This window comes from Herpailurus yagouaroundi, unplaced genomic scaffold (genome assembly GCF_014898765.1).
Source record: "Herpailurus yagouaroundi ecotype Mexico unplaced genomic scaffold, PumYag 180, whole genome shotgun sequence".
NCBI lineage: Eukaryota > Metazoa > Chordata > Mammalia > Carnivora > Felidae > Herpailurus > Herpailurus yagouaroundi.
The window spans coordinates 22,053,168-22,071,129 of NW_024412411.1; the positions used below are offsets into that span (position 1 = coordinate 22,053,168).

At 43.1% G+C, this 17,962-nt stretch overlaps 1 protein-coding gene across 2 annotated transcripts in view; it reads left to right on the plus strand.

Annotated features, from left to right (window-relative positions):
- Window positions 1-15,016: 15,016 nt before the first annotated feature.
- The window catches only part of HEPHL1 (hephaestin like 1), a 93,469-nt gene continuing 90,523 nt past the window's right edge, over window positions 15,017-17,962 (plus strand). For both annotated transcript variants that reach the window (XR_005794790.1, XM_040489632.1), the window contains exon 1: window positions 15,017-15,222. Coding sequence is in view for 1 of the 2 variants with exons in the window: in XM_040489632.1 (XP_040345566.1) it covers window positions 15,053-15,222 (170 nt within the window). In the remaining variant the exon portion in view is untranslated. The remainder of the gene's footprint in view (window positions 15,223-17,962) is intronic.

A 17,962-nucleotide genomic window follows, 5' to 3' on the forward strand; every position in this document is an offset into this window, starting at 1 on the left:
TATATTATACACCTGCAACTAATATAACACTGTATGTTAATATACTGGAATTAAAATTAAAAACAATAAAAAAGTAACAGTGATTGAAACCATATAGCTTGCAGTTTAAGAGATTCATCAGTGCAATCGAGTAATAGAAAATTCAGAAATTCAAAATTGTATAGAACTTTATAACATAGTAGAAACAGTATGACAGCAGGGAAAAGGATCATTATTCAATATGCTTTGTAGAAACTGGATCTCAGTAAGGAAGAGAATAAACCTCAGAGCTATACCATAGAATAGACACTCAATAAGTCAAAGAACAAACTATTTAAAAACAACCTGTCAAAAAAGGAGCTTGAAGTAAAAAATTCACGTAACTGAATACTAGGGAAGACTGTCATGGGACAGCTTGAAGGTCAGTATCACTAAGTTGCCTGACTACAGGGGCACCATTCATGTACAAATTTCTGTGATAGCAGATGTTGTAAGTACCCATTGAAAAGAAAAGACATAGGTTGGGGAAATTTTATATCTGAATAAGTGTAAAAATTTTATAGAAATGTATAATGTTCCCATTTGGATACTACTTTGAATGTAGTAAAAAATGAATAGATGTTTTGTTGCTGATGGAAAAGATGTTGTATCTTATCATGTGATAAAATGTCCATCCATGCTAGTGATTAAAAACAGACAAATAAAAACAACTCAGAGATACTATTATATCCCCATTAAAGTAACAAAACTAGTGATAAAATCCAATGATGACAAGGTTGGAAAGAAATAGTTTCATGAGAAATTGTATATTAGCCCGGTCTCTTTGGAGATCAGTGTGGTGATGCCCCTAAAAGGTTGTAAAGATGTTTATAAGTTTTGACCAGATAATTGCTTGTTGCCACAGGGAAGCACTTATTGTTTAAGGCCAAAGATGCTCATAAGAAAATCGATTATAAAAACATAAAGGATAATGAATAGGCATGTCTATAGCTGTTAAAAATGGCAAAAGCCTAGATGATGTAAAGTGAAAGATGAGAACGTGCACGATTGTTCTCTGCTGGCTACTATCATATAAAGCTATGTATGGACATTGATAGATATCAAGAGTTAGTTCAGTTTACAGAGTACTTGCTAGGAGGTATGCTAGGCTCTCAGAGACAGAGGAAAAAGACAGGCATAGATACCCAGGTAAGTGTGCAGATATTTTCATTGTAGTAAGCGATACCAAAATAAATGTAACAACTAGCATTTAGGGCATAGTTAATACATCCCAGGTATAATTCTAAGCACTTTACATAAACCTCAAGTAATTATCCTGATAACCCTTGAGGTGGAAACCATTCTTCTTCTTCTTTTACAGAGGAGGAAGCAAAGATAAGAGAGGTCAGGTCCTGTGCCCAAGGTCGTATAGCTCTGAGAGAGGTCAGCCTAAGATTTTGCCAGAGCTTCAAGGTGGAACGGCTAATCCAAGCTGGGGAAGACCAGAAGTGTTTCCAGAGAAGGCGATACATGCTCTGAGTCCGGCAGGACAGGAAGACAGATGGGGCAAGGGCATTGCCAGCAGAGAAACTGAGTGAATCAAGGTAGAGAGGAGAGGCGGTGTGGCATGGTGCATCCATGGACTGCTGGCAAGGCGTATTGCTGGAACACAAGGTTTCACGGGAAGAGGGGCAGGTATCAGATGTGGGCATGCATCAAATCAGTAGGGCTTTATATGTTGTGATGAAAACTTTGGACTTAATTTTTTCGAATTTGACTTCAATGATGGAAGAGAGAAGTACTAGCATTTATTGCTTACTACCATGTGACAAACCCTCTTTTATGTGTTTGACAAGGGTTATTTCAACAGATCACATTCTTTCTACAAAACTTTCTGTATTAATAAGAAACAGAGGGCACAGGTTATTTTCATCAGCCCAAAGGCTCTGTGACAACCTATCCCATTTCATGTTGGCACCATAAGAAAGATACTGCCAGAATTAATGTTACAAAGTACTGTTTTAAATGGGAAAGTGATAAGAATAATGTCCATGTGTTATTTATACTAGATAAAAGCTTCATAAATATTATATTATTAACCTTAAAGTGACAGGAACAATTAACCAGAAACCAACGTATCAGAACTACAAATCATCTTTTTTTTTTTTTTAAAGTTAATTTGTTTTGAGAGAGAGAGAAAGAGAGAGAGAGAGAGAGAGAGAGAGAGAGAGAGAGAGGAGCAGCAGGGGAGAGGCAGAGAGAGAGGGAGGGAGAGAATACCAAGCAGGTTCCATGCTGTCAGCCTCACTGAGAGGCTGGAACCCATGACTGTGAGATCATGACCTGAGCCAAAATCAAGAGTTGGGTGCTCAACCAACTGAGCCACCCAGAAGCCCCACAACTCATCTTTTTTAAAGGTATCTTTTCTATTTTTTAATTAAGTTTTTAATTCTAGCATAGTTAACAAATAGTGTTATATTAGTTTCAGGTATAGATTATATGATGATTCAATAATCTATACATTACTCAGTGCTCATCATGATAAGTGTACTCTTGAATCCCCATCACCTCTTTAGAAACATAAATCATCTTGATCTCACCCTGTGATTCCAGTTTGGACCTTCCACCAGGTGTGTTTTAATTTGTTCATTGAAGTAACCCTGGAAAAAATGAAAAAGGGGGAGGGTGGAAGAAGGCTTACCCCATAGAAAGACAGAAATGACAGGGGCAGAGAAAAAAGACCAGGCAGAGAATCAAGGAAGCCATAGGTCCCACCAAGCTGTCTCCGTACACTCGTGGAGATGTTTCTTTCACTCTGTAGCCTGGATTCCTGGAGTTCCAAGGGTTCTGATCTCAATACTGCTGTGTTCCAGGGACCATGTTAATTCTGGTTCCCTGACTTCTCCGCCATCTTGGTTCTCCCCTCTGTGATTCCACTCTAAGGAGAAATAAGCAAAAGACAAAAAAAAAAAAAAAAGTTGCTTTAGACGTATTAAGAGAAAAACCAACTTCTGAGTCAAGTCCTAAGGTCAACGAACATTCATTCCGACTCACTGTCTCTACCCTGCAGCGTGTACAACGAGGCCTGGTGTCCAGAGCAAAGACCACTGACCCTGCAGGATGGCAATTATCAATTCAGTTCATTGTGCTATACTTAATAAAGCAGGGGAATTTAACAGACAGTATAGAATAATTTTTGTATGGGGCCTTTCCAGGAGCTGGAGTTTTCTCCAGAACAAGGGAGTTCTTGAGCTGAGACATGAGATATGGAGTTTGTCAGGTAGACAAACAGGAAGGAAGTGTATTCCAGTTTGGGGGCCCTGAAGCCCCACTGCACATGGTGGGTTTGCAGACATATAAAGAATTCTCCACAGTGGAGGGTAAAGTTAGCAGGAGGTGTATGAGGTGGTGAGGCTGGTTTGTCCTCAGGGACCAGATTACCAAGGGCCTTGAAGAAGGTTGAACTGGATGGATCAGGATCAGATTCATGTAATCGAAAGACAACTGGCAGAGTGGAGCCACCATGGAGGGGACAAGAAAAGCCCCGAGACCAGTGAAGACATGAGCCATCTCCAAGTATGAGGTCACAGCTGTCTCAACTGTGGCTGTTGAAGTGAAGAGGAAAGGTAACAGTTGTTTAGGGAGACGGTAGTGGTGAGTATGGCAGAAAGTGAGAGGAGGGTGTAAGAGGAATCCAGGTTTCTGGCCTAGGTCCCTAAGTGATGGTGGGACTTGTAGCTAATATGGAAGCAGGAGGGGCAGGATTGGGGGTTGAGATGTAAATCCTGGTAACACTAGTTCTAATTTCATACTTTAATAACTACAGGGACAGGTTATTCCTCCCAGTCCCTGGTGATGGAACAGCTCAAGTCAGATCAGTCCTTGACCGAACTGAAGGAGTCGTGGGCCTACCACATGGCAAGACACCATTTTCCATTTCTAAGAAGCAAAAATGGATCCCACTCACTTTTTTTCCTTTTTACAAAATAATTATACAACTTCTATGTGACCATAGGCCTGTTGGAAAAATTCAAGTTTTGTAATTTTCCTTTGCTAGGTTTATCAGAATAAGTCAGCAGTCCTCAAACTTTTGAATTCAAGACTTCTTTATACTCTCAAAAATTATTAAAGACCCAAAAAAGCTATCACTATGTGGATTATATCTATTGATCTTTACACATTAGAAATTAAAACAGAAATTTAAAAACGGTTAATTTATTTTAAATGAATAATAATACATGTTAACATAATACCTATTAAATGTTAACATAAATAACATATTTTTTAAATGTTTATTTATTTTGAGAGAGAAAGAGCACATGCACATAAGCAGGGGCAGGGCAGAGAGACGGGGAGAGAGAATCTCAAGCAGGCTTTGTGCTAAGAGCACAGAGCCTGATGCAGGGCTCAATCTCATGAATCATGAGATCATGACCAGAGCTGAAATCAAGAGTTGGAGGCTTAACTGACTGAGCCAGCCAGGTGCTCCTAAATAACATATTTTTAAATAAAAATATATTTCGCCCCAAAATACTTAGCGAGAACAGAAGCATAGCTATACAGTTAGGCTAACTTGTTCAGAGACAGATTGATATTCTCATATATGCTTCTGCCTTCAATCTGTTGCTGTATCACACATCATGCACCTCCGTAGAACTTCCATACATACCTGATAGGATGAGAGCGACAAAAACATAGTCTTGACCTCACAGATGCCCTGAAAGGATCTCAGGGACCCCAGAGGCCCCTGGACTACACTTTGAGAATCACTGAACTAAGCACATTAAGGGAGGCATCACAGCTGAAGTGTAGTTGGGTTTCAGCGAAGTGCCTGGCGGTCTCAAGAGAGACATCTACCTTCTGACCACTCGGCTTCTCACTAAATTTAGCTCTGCCTTGGAGCAGCTTTGGGGCATTGCATGAGTCATGAAGCTCTCTGTGCCTGGCTTGCACCACCTGTGAGATGAAGTGGTAAGACTAGAACATCTCCAAGGACTCTTCATGCTCTAAAATTCTATACATTTATACGGCTGCCCGTAGCAGGTGCTCAGTACACATATTTTGAATAAATATGTGAAAAGTTGAATAAAGAAAGACTGCATGATGTTGTTGAAAGGACTTTGCATTCGGTGGAAACTTGTACCAGAATTCAAGGGTCACAAACACACACACATTTTCCGGCCAAGTGTCCTGAACAGATGAAGTAAACAGATGCAAGACGGTGAGGAATGGTTAGATCTATGATTAACTGGAGGGCTCGTATCCTACTTAGATGAAATAAAGTTCAGAATTTGTAATAGGCACTATTCTAGACCAGCTACACAGGCTGGGTGTGGCCTGTGGGCTGTGGGTTACAACTTCTGAACCAGATGGTCACTTGGATTCCTTCTGATTTACTGGACCTCTTCCTGGAAGACCAGGTGCCTTGTGCCCCCTCCCTTTTTCCTCCCAATCTAAACTTATTCATGGGAAAGGATCTAATAAACTCATTCATCGAAGGCAACCTCAACCAGTGAGACCAATATCATGAGATATATTTACATGTTTACAGTGTTAGTCTTAAGCCAAAATCGGGAAGCTCTGATGGTGGAGTTGGAGCATCAATGATGAGACCAGAGCAGGGAGTCTTGGCCATGGTCCAGAATCCATGCTGCATGTGCCTACATGCCCCAACTTGGGAGCTGAAGCATTACCTATAAAGATCTTCTCTACAGAATCACTAGGTGCTTTGATCGTCAGAGACATTTCTCCTGGGAATCTATGTCCCAGGGAGGTCTCAGGTGAGGTATGCCCCACCTGGAGCCAGGGCCCTCCTTTCTAGTAGGAATTCACTTCCTGAAGCCACCCACACCCAGACATTTGCTACAGTTAACCAGCATCTTTGATGCCATATACTGGGGCTTCCTGAAGAGGAATCTTCAGGTGGGGTTTTTCAAAAGTGTTGAGATGAGCAGTCTGCTACCTTCTCAGAAAACATGTTGGAAAGTCGATAAACCCCTTTCTGAGTGCCCTTCCCTGCTCCTCTGCATTCCATAGAGCCAGGTCACCAGGGGTATACTAAGGACAGCCCTACTGAACCATTACTGGAAGAACAATAGAAGGGGAGGTGAAGGTAAAGGGGCTTTTCCATCTCCTAAAAATGGGGGAATCTAGAGTCTGGATTGACTTTCAACCGATCAATCCTATATAGCATCTTGATTTGCCAAATGCCTTCACACAGATATCACTCTGAAACCCTCGGGCCTCAGACAAGAGAATTCTAAGTCTCTAAGACTTCTTTGGTCGCTAATGATTAAGGGAGTTGGTGTTTTCTCCACTGGTATAAATCAAGACCATCACAACCAAGATTCTTATAAAACGAGCCTCAAGGCTCAGGGAGAACCCACCTATTTTAAGAGGGTATTGGATACACACAAAAACTCTAGGTCCCTCAAAAGAATCCTGAGACTTTTGTTGCAATGGAATCTGTTACCGACCACTCAGCTAATTGTCAGACCATTGTCTTCTTAGTTTATGAATTGTGCACACACAGGCAGTCTCAAGAACATTTAGAGATTAACTTACAACAGAGCTGGCCATGAGATCTGAGCATGGAGGACAGCAGGGCACAGTCATGAAGTCACAGAGATGGTGAAGGATAATCCCTGACATGGAAAGAGACAGGGAGTGGGTCTCTACCAGCTCTTTGCTCTTGGTTTTCTCTTTGAATGAATTACCTTAAAGGGCCTAGAAATGTCACTGAGATGTTATGAAAAAACCCTAAGTCTAGACCACAACGGCCAGATTGTTCCACTCCACTCCCCGACACACACACACACACACACACACACACACACACACACACACACGTGTGCACACACACACCTGGAGCTGAGGGAGAACTGAACCCAGTATTTCCTTAGACCTGGCAACAGAATCCCTGCTCTGCGCCCTGGCCCTTAGGAAGTTCCTTGTTTTAGAGAGACTTCCTCCAAGGTGGTTTCCCTCTGGTGTCTGAGACTGTCTGGGCCTAGCAGTGCCACCTGGACAGAGTACCTTGAGCCCAGACAGGAACCTACATAGACTTCGGTCTGTGGTCCCATATCACCCCTTTGGGTGCTCTCCAGCCCTCTAGCTTGTTCATGGGGTTGACCAGATGCCACCACGGGCTTTGGATTTGCTTTTACACAGTTATCCCATGTGGCCTGGTGGGCAGATTGCTCCTGTTGGCAGATGTGACATTTATTTTGTGGGATTGTGTAAGATTGGCTTCCAGAAGGGTGCTAACTAACACTCCAGTTCTTCATATTGACTTCCTCCCTACCCTGCCACACACACCCGAGGGGCAGCCCTGTGTGAGCCCATCCATACATCAAAGAGGCCCTAGGGGATTGAATCATCTCCTCCGTCTGTGTTGGTTTGTGTGAAAAAAGGGGAAGACAGTGGAGTCTGAGGAGAGAGCAAAGGGAAGTCCATTTCCTCTGCTCTTCCTTTGACTGTGTCTGTGATTGAAGGCTGGCTCTCTTGACTCTCTGACAGCAGGGGTTTGCCTCAGGCCTGTGGGAAGTGAGGTATCATCTGGTACTTCCCTAGTGGAGGAACAAATGAGGCCCTGAAAGTGGAAGTTCCCACTGGGCAGGTATGTGGCCCATTAACTTTCCTCCCAGAACTCAACCAAAGTGTCTCTTAGATCTGACGTTGGGTTTTTTATTGTTGTTGTTGTTTTGTTTTTTATGATGGCAGTGGGTGCAGCTTCTAGGGATGGGACTTCGATATGCTCTATTCCACCCTATAAAATATAAGCATGCTTCAAGAACAAGCTACTAGGCCACCTCCCCAAGCACCTCACACACCTCCTGGGTGCGTTCCTGATATGCTCCCCACACTATTTGTACTGAATTGAACTTGAACCTCACTGAACTGAACACAATATTTAGTTAATATTTTGAATTAGCATTTTAAAACTTACTTCTTTTTTATATTCTGTCTCTCTCACTAGAGTATAAACTGGTTGAGGGCAGCAACCTTGCATGTCTCATTTCTAGTTGACTAGAACAGTTAACAAGGTAGATGCTCAGTAAATATTTTCAAATGGTTGAATGAATGATGTTATCACTGGACTTTTGTGGACTAATTGTCCATGTACATTCTATACCCAATTCTGTTTAAATTCTTAGGTGGTGTCTATATATGAAGGGACTTCTCATATATTGCTAATGTTTCTTTCCTTGAAATGGTCTGCTGACCTTGCCTTAACTTTCAGTGCAGTGCAGTCCCACTACCATCTATTGAGTTTGGCTGTCTGGAATGGAAACTTCTGAAACAGGCAGACTGAGGAAGGTTTGAATCCTGGGTCTGCTATTTTCTACTTATGTGACCTTGGACAAGTTATTCGCCTTACCAAACCTTGGTTTCTCCATCTGAAATACAAGGACAAAAATATCTACCTCAGGGAGTATCATGGTATGATACATCTTACTGCTCAGTAAGTGAGCACACTGCCTACCATATTGGAAATGCAACAGCTGTTAATACTGTTTTCTCCTCAGTGCCTACTGCTAACCACTGGCCTGTGCTGACCACTGAGGATGCAGAGATGAACAAGATGCCTTTTAAAGCTCCCAATCCAGACAAGAAGAGGCCTGAGCAGCAGACCGAGGCATGAGGCTGAGGCAGGACTGGCTTTCGGGCCTCAGAGCTTGGAGCAGAGGCATGAGTGAAAGATAGCACTGTGGGAGGGAGGCAGCAAAGAGAGGGGGAAGGCCAAAACCCCAGCCTAGGTGAGTCAATGGTCCAGAAAGGATGGGCGGGGTGAGACTGTTGGAAGAGTGAATGCAGAGGCTGGGCACCCTGGGCAGGGGGGAGGGGGGCAGGTGGAGGCTGGAGCTAGTCCCTGAGCTGCAGGTTCTTTCCTTGATACCTCATGTGTAGTGTGAGAGAGGTATTAGGGGCTGGTTGGACATTGCTCTCTAGGAGTTTAGAGACTAGTAAGGAAGACCGACACGTAAGCAAACAATATTATAAACAGTGTTATTAGAATATTGTATGCGCGCCGTGTCCAGAGGAAGCACATCGGAGGGAGTGGCTTATGCTGTGGCCTGGGAGGGAAGGCGTGGTGCTTGTGGCAGCAACCAAGGAAGGCTTCAGAGACAAAGAGCTTAGGAGGGTTTGGAGGATGAGACAGAATTCAGTGGGGCTGAGAAATGGAGTTGCTGGAGGGTCTGGATCTAAGATGGGGGAATGAAGCAGAATGGTATATGTCTGGGTGTTTTCAATGTTCTGTAACAAATTAGGACTTTACCTGGGCTGTCGGGGGTGCATGGATGGGGCTGGAGGCGCATCTTGGGATCCTTTTCCAATGGACAGGTCGGGCTTATGTTTCTTTACAGAGAACGGGTCCCACTCGGTATGAAGCAGGCCACCATGATCGCTGGGGCACCCCCCTCCTGTTCTCAGTCTGAGTGAACTGGGTAGGAATACTGGCTTCGGAGTCTCACAAAACTCTGCTGTTCACCAGCTGTGGGGCACTGAGCAAATCACCTCACCTTTCTAACCTTAGAGTTTCCTCATTTGGAAAACAGGGATGAAAATGGTGCACCCTTAATAGGGTTGTTTTAATAATTAAATGAGATGGTGCATGGAGAAGGCTTTGTATGGAAACCACTGCACAATACACCTGGGGTACATATCGGTAAGCATCCAATCATTCATTCACCCATGCATTGGTTCACCATTTAACAGCAGACACAGGGAACACAAATACGAGCAAGGCCCAGTCCCTGCCCATAAGGAGCCCATACTGAGTATTTGTGTGGGAAGGCAGACGAACAAACAGGTGATTACCATGTGTGTGATAAGTGCAATGGCAGAGGCACCCACAGAGTCTAGACAGAAGCACAAATGAAGGGCGCACTCGTTGCCACGATCACGATCATCATCAGAGCATGGACGAAGTGTTGAGGAGAGGTCCCAGTCCCCAGGAGTCAGATCAGGACCAGCCTTGAAAGTCAAGTCAAAGCTGTCAGCCTTATCCTGAAGGCCACAGGAGCAACTGAAAACTCTGAAGCGGTGGGGATGTGCTGCTATCTGCATTCAGGAAGGTCACTCTGGCCTCAGGGAGAATGGTTAGGAAGCTATAGAATTCCAGGTGAGAAATAATGAGGTGCCGTCCAGGAACTGAGGGTCCTGATGAGGCCCGAGAGCCACAACCTGGCAGGGGAGTAAGACTGATGGGAATTTTCAATCCGAGTTTAGGATACCAAGAATCACTTAAGGAATATTTAATGTAGTTCCCAAAACACACACAAAGCCAGAGAAGGACAGATATCATATGTTTTCACTCATATGTGGATCTTGAGAAACTTAACAGAAGACCATGGGGGAAGGGGAGGGGGAAAACTAGTTACAAACAGAGAGGGAGGGAGGGAGGCAAGCCATGAGACTCTTTTTTTTTTCTTTTTTCAACTTTTTTTTTTTTATTTATTTTTGGGACAGAGAGAGACAGAGCATGAATGGGGTAGGGGCAGAGAGAGAGGGAGACACAGAATCGGAAACAGGCTCCAGGCTCCGAGCCATCAGCCCAGAGCCCGACGCGGGGCTCGAACTCACGGATCGCGAGATCGTGACCTGGCTGAAGTCGGACGCTTAACCGACTGCGCCACCCAGGCGCCCCACCATGAGACTCTTAAATACAGAAAACAAACTGAGGGTGGATGGGAGGGTGGGGGAGAGGGGAAATGGGCATTGAGGAGAGCACTTGTTGGAATGAGCACTGGGTATTGTATGTCAGCCAATTTGACAATAAATTATATTAATAAAAAATACATTTTCCATTGTCATATTGTAACTGGTGTATTTATAGAAATTTATAGAAAAAATATTTATAGAAAAAAAAAAGAGTGGGATAGCCAACTTCGTCTTTGACCCTTTATTATTTAAAATGACACCTCAGCCAAGGCTAGCTAGAATACTATTTCTCTGAATTGGTTTCTCCCATGAACGGTTTTGTTGTTGGAATATCCTGTACTCTGTTTCAGAGAAATCTGATTTGATGCAAGACTATCTTTCTCTTCTATCAATGCATGCCGTCAAATTGGCCGTATCTCAAACCTGGTGAGCGTATTGAGGAAATAATGGACTGTCATCTCACACAGTCAATGCTCCGTAGACACTGGGTTTCTCTGCTTTATTTATGTATGATTTGTGTCCAAGGGAGTTGAAAATACATGTCAGTGTTATCACTCACAGATTTCCTAATCAAACGCCAGACACTGCCCACCACGTCTTGTATTTAACTTCGGGTTCTCAGAAATGAGTGTCATAGGAACACTGCATTCACTTACACCAGTTACTTCCCTTTCTTCTAGCTCTTATGCAATTTAGTTCCTTGCTGAGCATCTTCATTGTCCCAGGGTAAAGAAGAATTTCAGAGTGTTTTCCAGATGCGATTTCACTGCTTTCAGTAAACTGTTTCCCTGTCTCTTTTGCCCCTTGGGAGCCACACTCTTAGCTCCAGACAGATTGAATGCCCCGGTCCGCTGCCGGAACTCTGGGGCTTCGGGTCTCTTGTATCCTCTGTCAAGCCTTGGTGTGAATCAGAAGTTAGGTGATGCCTTCCTCAGGGACTCAATCGCATGCATTCAGTGTCCCAGGTAGGAAAGTTAACTCTTTTGTGTTTTCGATCTGTGCCACTTATACCTCTGTTTCTTCTGCTCACCCCCCCCCCCCCAATTGCGGTGGACTATATCCTAATGAATTTTTTGATGCCACATCAAGCCTGTTTGACCTAAAATAATCTGCTTCTGGGGTGCCTGAGTGGCTCGGTTGGTTGAGCATCTGACTCTTGATTTCAGCTTGGGTTATGATCTCAGGGTTGTGAGAGCGAGTCCTGCATTGGGCTCTGTGCTGGGCATGGAGCCTGCTTGGGGTTCTCTCTCTCCCTCTACCACCTATGCGAAAGAAAGAAAGAAAGAAAGAAAGAAAGAAAGAAAGAAAGAAAGAGAAAGAAGGGAAGAAAGAAAGAAAGAAAGAAAGAAAGAAAGAAAGAAAGAAGGAAAGAAAGAAAAAGAAAGAAAGAAAGAAAGAAGAAAGAAAAAGGAATAAAGAAAGAAAAGAAAGAAAGAAAGAAAGAAAGAAAGAAGGAAAGAAAGAAAGAAAGAAAAATAATCTGCTTCTCTAGGGTATAAACACAAAGCTCTTTGGCCCAAGACATATCCAGATTCCAAAAACTCCTGAAGCCCTATTTCTCTTGAGGCCATGCTCAGATTCACCCTGTGAGTCCTTCCTCTGTAGTAGCTATTAGTGACAAACTCACACAAAGCTTCCAAATGCGTATTGAAGAGTAGATTTCAGTTAAAGGGAAATGTGCTATGGCAATTGCTCTGTAAGTGTCTTGACGTAAAAACAAATCAATATGGCCAAGATGTTGAGAGGCTGGTTATGAAACAGAATACTCAGCATGTATTTTATCAGCTAATATGGATGCTAATTCAAAACTCATGCTGCAGCACATCTCTGAGGTATCTATAATTTAAAGAAAAGGGACTCTCTTACTTGAGGCTTGTGGGAGATATGGTGGATGGGACTCCTGGGAAGAAAGCAGAAGGTTGGAGATGGCGTTCTGTCATCACAGAGGCTGAGGGAGTCTTTCTTAAGGGGGTGTGGATGGGGAAGAACGAATTGAACATTTATTGCACACCTACTCTATGCTGGAGCCATGATAGGAACTTTGCAGACATCTTTTTAAATATATATATATTTTAACATAGATTGTCTTTTTTAGAGTGGTTCACAGAAATGTTGAGCAGAAGGTACAGAGCTTTCCCACACATGCTTAGCTTTCCCTATTATCCACATCCCCCACCATCATGGTTCAGTTGTTATAACTGATGAGTCACATTGACACATCACCCAAAGTCCATAGTTTACATTAGGGTTCACGCTGGGTGTTGTGCTTTCTATGGGTTTAGACAAATGTATAATGACATGGATCTATCAGTATAATATCTTATAGAATATTTTCTTATATTCTATAATACTATATATAATATAGTATATAATATAATATAATAATTCTTATATTTTATAATATTCTTATAGAATATTAGCTTGTTTCCTTTTAATGCTGCATAATATTCCAGTGTTGGGATGTGCCATAGTTTATTTACTTACTAACCTACTGAAGGACATCTTGGTTGCTTCCAAGGTTGGACGATTATGAATAAAGCTGTTGTAACCATTCATGTGAAGGTTTTTGTATGGACATAAGTTTTCAAGTCCTTTGGGTAAATATCCAAGAGCATAACTGCTGTGTCATATGGGAAGAGGTTTTGTTTGTTTGTTTTATTGAGGTATAATTGACAAATAAACCTGTAAGGTATTTAATGTGTGCTGTATATTTAGGTTTTTTAAAAAAATCTTTTTGAGTTTCTTGAGATTCGTTTTGTGGCCTATTCATGTACTCAATTCTGGAGAATGTTCCATTCGTATGTTTAGTTCTGTAAGAAAGTGCCAAAATGTCTTCCCAAGTGGCCGTATCATTCTGCATTCCCACCAGCAATGAATGAGTGTTCCTGTTGCTTCACACGCAGCATTTGGTGTAGTCAGTGTTCCAGATTTTGGCCATTCTAATAGTTGCGTAGTGGTATCTCATTGTTGCTTTAATTTGCATTTCCCTGATAGCATGTGATGTGGAGCATCTTTTCCTATGCTTATTTTCCATCTGTATATCTTCTCTGATGGGGTGTCTCTTGAGACCTTTTACCCATTTTTTAAATCAGGTTGTTTGTTTTCTTGTTGCTGAGTTTTTAAAAGTTTTTGTATATGTTGGATAACCGTCCTTTATCAGATGTCTTTTGGCAAAATATTTCCTAGTCTGGAGTTTCTGTTCTCATTCACTTGGCAGCAACTTTCACGGAGCAGGAATTTTTACTTTTTGAGTCTAGCTCAGCAGTTGTTTCTTTCATGCACTATGCCTCTGGTCTTGTATTGAAAAGCTCATCATCAAACCCAAGATCATCTAGATTTGCTGCTCTGTCATCCTTTAAATCTCCTTAACAGTCCCTCCATCCCTGTTTTACAGATCCAGGCTTAGAGAGGGCGAGTGATTCTTCAATGCCACTATGTGGTGGGACTGGATTGAAACACAGGTCTGCCAATCTCAAAGCCAAGCCAGAAGGCTGTCTTCTTATTCCATGGCTGCTGCCTCCAGAGCAACTCTTCATGGCGATCAGATTGGCGCTCCTCCAGGGCTGGACAAGGTCTCTGTCAAGATTCTAGGTCACAGATTAGAGCACACAGAAGAGTAAGTACTCCCTTCGCCTTTTTGACTCAAACACCTGCTACAGAATTTTATCTTCATGTGCCTAAACGGTACTCCTCCTGCAGCATTTTCATTCATCCTTACAAAGGCAGCTCACTGAGGGTGATGGCCTCTAAAATTTTGGCTGAACTGAGTAATTGAGCTTCTCGTTTTTGCTGGTAAGATTTGAGAGAATTTGGGGGAGATGGTGCATGACCAAATGGAGAATTAGTGAGGTTTTACAATGTTGTTATAAACTTTATGATGTGAGTTGATTGTTTCATGTAGCCTCATAAAACAAGTTGGAGATGGCGGAGGGGGATTACATCACTCCCTCTGCCCTCCCATCAGAGATGAAGCTTTCTTTAGTGCTCAGGAACTTTCCTGATGGTCCACTCAGGCCAGCCCAGTTTCCAGATTTTAATATGTTCCTATAATAGGTGTGGAGAAAAAACGAGGAAGAAGGGAGGAAACCCATTAGCCCAACTTGTTGCATTCCCATTCCTGGCAAAGATGAATGACTAATGTCACAGCCGTGCACCAAAACTTACAGAAACAGGCCTGTTGGGCTTGGGTGCTAAACAAATAAGCCAGCTACACATTTCTTGGATGGCAGGCAAACGTTTTGTCATCATCGAACTCCCCTCATTGTTTGCGCTACTTACACAAGTTGTCAGTCTCTGTCCCAACCCTAAGCCACCTAAGGGGGAGGAGCTGGGCCTCGTTCATTCCTTATTTATAATTAGCTTCAAGTGAGGGGGAGGGACAGGCCGGGCTGCCTCCTGTGCAGGCTGCTTGCCTGAGTTACATCCACAAATGCCTCGGAAGCAGCAGGCTGACTGCGTCTTTCTCTTCACATTCCTGGGTCTGTCTGGGCTGGTTGGTGCAGTTACCAGAACATACCACATTGGGATTGTGGAAGAATACTGGAACTATGTGCCCCAAGGAAAGAACGTTATTACTGGGGAAAGCTTTTCAGAAGACAAGTGAGTAAAGTTGGGGTTCCCGTAGACTCCTAGGTTTGGCTTTTTTCTTGCCTCTGCATGGAGGTTATAGTCCTTGGGTGGTTGTAATGGGGAGGGGTTGATCTAAACCAAGTGAAGGGGTTTTGTGTTGGTCTGGAGGGCCCTCACAAGGGAGGGTATGTAATGTCGACATTCTTAGCCCTACCTATTTGTTGAGCTGTCTATTCACAGCCTTCTCTGTGAAGCACTCGCTACACAACCAGGTGTTTTCAATAATGGCTCACTCTATAAAAGGACCATTTTCGCTGAGCACTACTAGGGACTTCCAGGGGGTTCTGGGCTCAGTATGTTAAAAAAAAAAAAATTAACAGCAACCCTTGGGATGAGCATTTGAGAACTTTTACGAATTCTTTACCGTTAAAACACGGTGTTTTCTAAGTTTTTATTTTTGGAATGAAGACTGGAGATAAGTAAAATATGCCATAGGTAGTTCTGTTTTGTTTTTCTTTTGCAACATTTAAAAGAGGGGCTGGGGCGCCTGGGTGGCTCAGTCGGTTGAGCGGCCGACTTCGGCTCAGGTCATGATCTCGTGGTCCGTGAGTTCGAGCCCCGCGTCGGCTCTGTGCTGACGGCTCAGAGCCTGGAGCCTGCTTCAGATTCTGTGTCTCCCTCTCTCTCTGCCCCTCCCCTGTTCATGCTCTGTCTCTCTCTGTCCCAAAAATAAGTAAACGTTGAAAAAAAAAAAGAATCTCTTATTAAAAGAGGGGCAGTTACAATAGATTTGGCTGGTATTTTAGGAGTTTCCCTGAGGCTTTTAGAAATGGCTTTTTCACTGGTGAAAGGTTTGTTACAGCCACCTCAGAGAAATATTCTAGTCCCCAGGCCTGTGGCATAGCTGGGTAAGATGGTATCAGAGTGTTGTAATTCTCTGATTTTTAATTTTTTTGCAGAAAATAGCCCTCGCCCTTCCTCTCTCTCTCAGGGTCCAGTGTCTTTTATCTCTTATTTGTTCCCCGGAGCTCCCTCTGAAATTAGCTCCCGGCTTTAGAAGCTGCAATTCATACTTTCAACTTCGTGGTTCTTAGAACATCTTATGAGATGTTCTCGCAACCACTGTTGGATATACAGACATACTGGCTTCTTTCTGATAGGCAGAGCTCAGTACGCTCAACATCCAAGTTCTACTTTCTAAGGATGAAGTTAGTCGCTAACATTCAGGAATACCATGGGGTCTCCCAACAAGTCTTTAAGGCTTGAGGAAAGACCTCCCAACAAGGCTCCCAAGAAGTCCCCCGGCCTTGAGGAAAGACCGAAGAGCCAGTTGGCTCAGACACACATCTTCCGGGTTTTCTAACAATACAAAGGTGGCCTAGTCATGTTTGGTTAGAGAAGGGTAAAACTCATGCCAGCCAGGCTGCCGAGAAAGGATCTTCCTAAAGCCTTGAACCAGGAAACTTCATGTCCAGGGGGCTGTTTCCACAGAGAGCTCTTGACTTCCTTCAATCTCATATCTGCTGACCATTGGTTGTGGTAGTGGTTACTGTGACAAATGGATGTGGGAGTGAGAAGTTACCCTAACTGCCAGTAACCTTTCCCAAAATAGAGCTCTGCTGTCCTCAAAAAGAACTCAATAGGAAATCGTCATTGTGAGCGGCTATTGAACATGAGACTGTTCAAGACGTGTGCACGGAGCGTAGTGAATATAGTCTTTAAGCACGACGTGATATTGGATTGCCTTTCCACATGGTTGAGTAAAAAGCTTAGAAGTCTATCTTTCTCCTAAAATGTCAGCAGAACTGTTTGTGAGCATTTATTCTGACAGTGGAATTTCACCAGAGACTGATTTTCTTTCTTTCTTTCTTTCTTTCTTTCTTTCTTTCTTTCTTTCTTTCTTTCTTTCTCTCTTTCTTTCTTTCTTCTCTTTTAATTTATTTTTGAGAGAGAGAGAGAAACAGAGTACTAGTGGGGGAGGGGCAGAGAGAGAGGGAGACACAGAATCGGAAGCAGGCTCTGGGCTGGCAGCATAGAGCCCAATGCGGAGCTCGAACTCTCAAACCGTGAGATCATGACCTGAGACGAAGACGGACACTTAACCAACTGAGCCACCCAGGTGCCCCTCACCAGAGACTTTCAATTCATTATTGCTTGCAAATGTTATTATTCCCATTTTACAAACTGAGAACTGAGGTTCCGAGGTTAAGTATTGTTGGAGTTTACAGAGTGAAGGCAGCACCAAACTCAACATTGCTCCAGATCTCGTATTTTTTTTTTTTTTTTTTTTTTTTTTTTTTTTTTTACCATACAACCTGCTTCTTGGTAAAGGTAATCCTCTCCCGCTGAATTAAACTCAGCTTTGATGGCAGCCGGGGATTCCAGCAGAAGGAACTTTCTAGAAAGTCCCAATTCTTACCAAAGGTAGGTTTAGTCCCATGGGTTACTCTTCCCAGAGAGATATTGTGGCCAAACCGGTTACCTGGGTTCATTCAAAAACCCAAAGTACTTTAAATACCCAAATACTGCAATGCTGTTTCCACTAAAGCGGAGTGCGGGAAGACGTTAGGGACTCTGTTGATCATTTCAGCCAGAAGATGGTGCTTTGAAGAACATACCATAAAGTGTTTGAAAATAATTATGGTGAAAAAGAAAAAAAATAAGGCATGGCTAAGTCATGGTTCGGTATCAGTTTAGAGTGGGGTGGTTTAACAAATGCTGTGGCCCCCCAGGAGAGGACTCTTGCCCTTCAGGCACAGCTGGCTTTCTA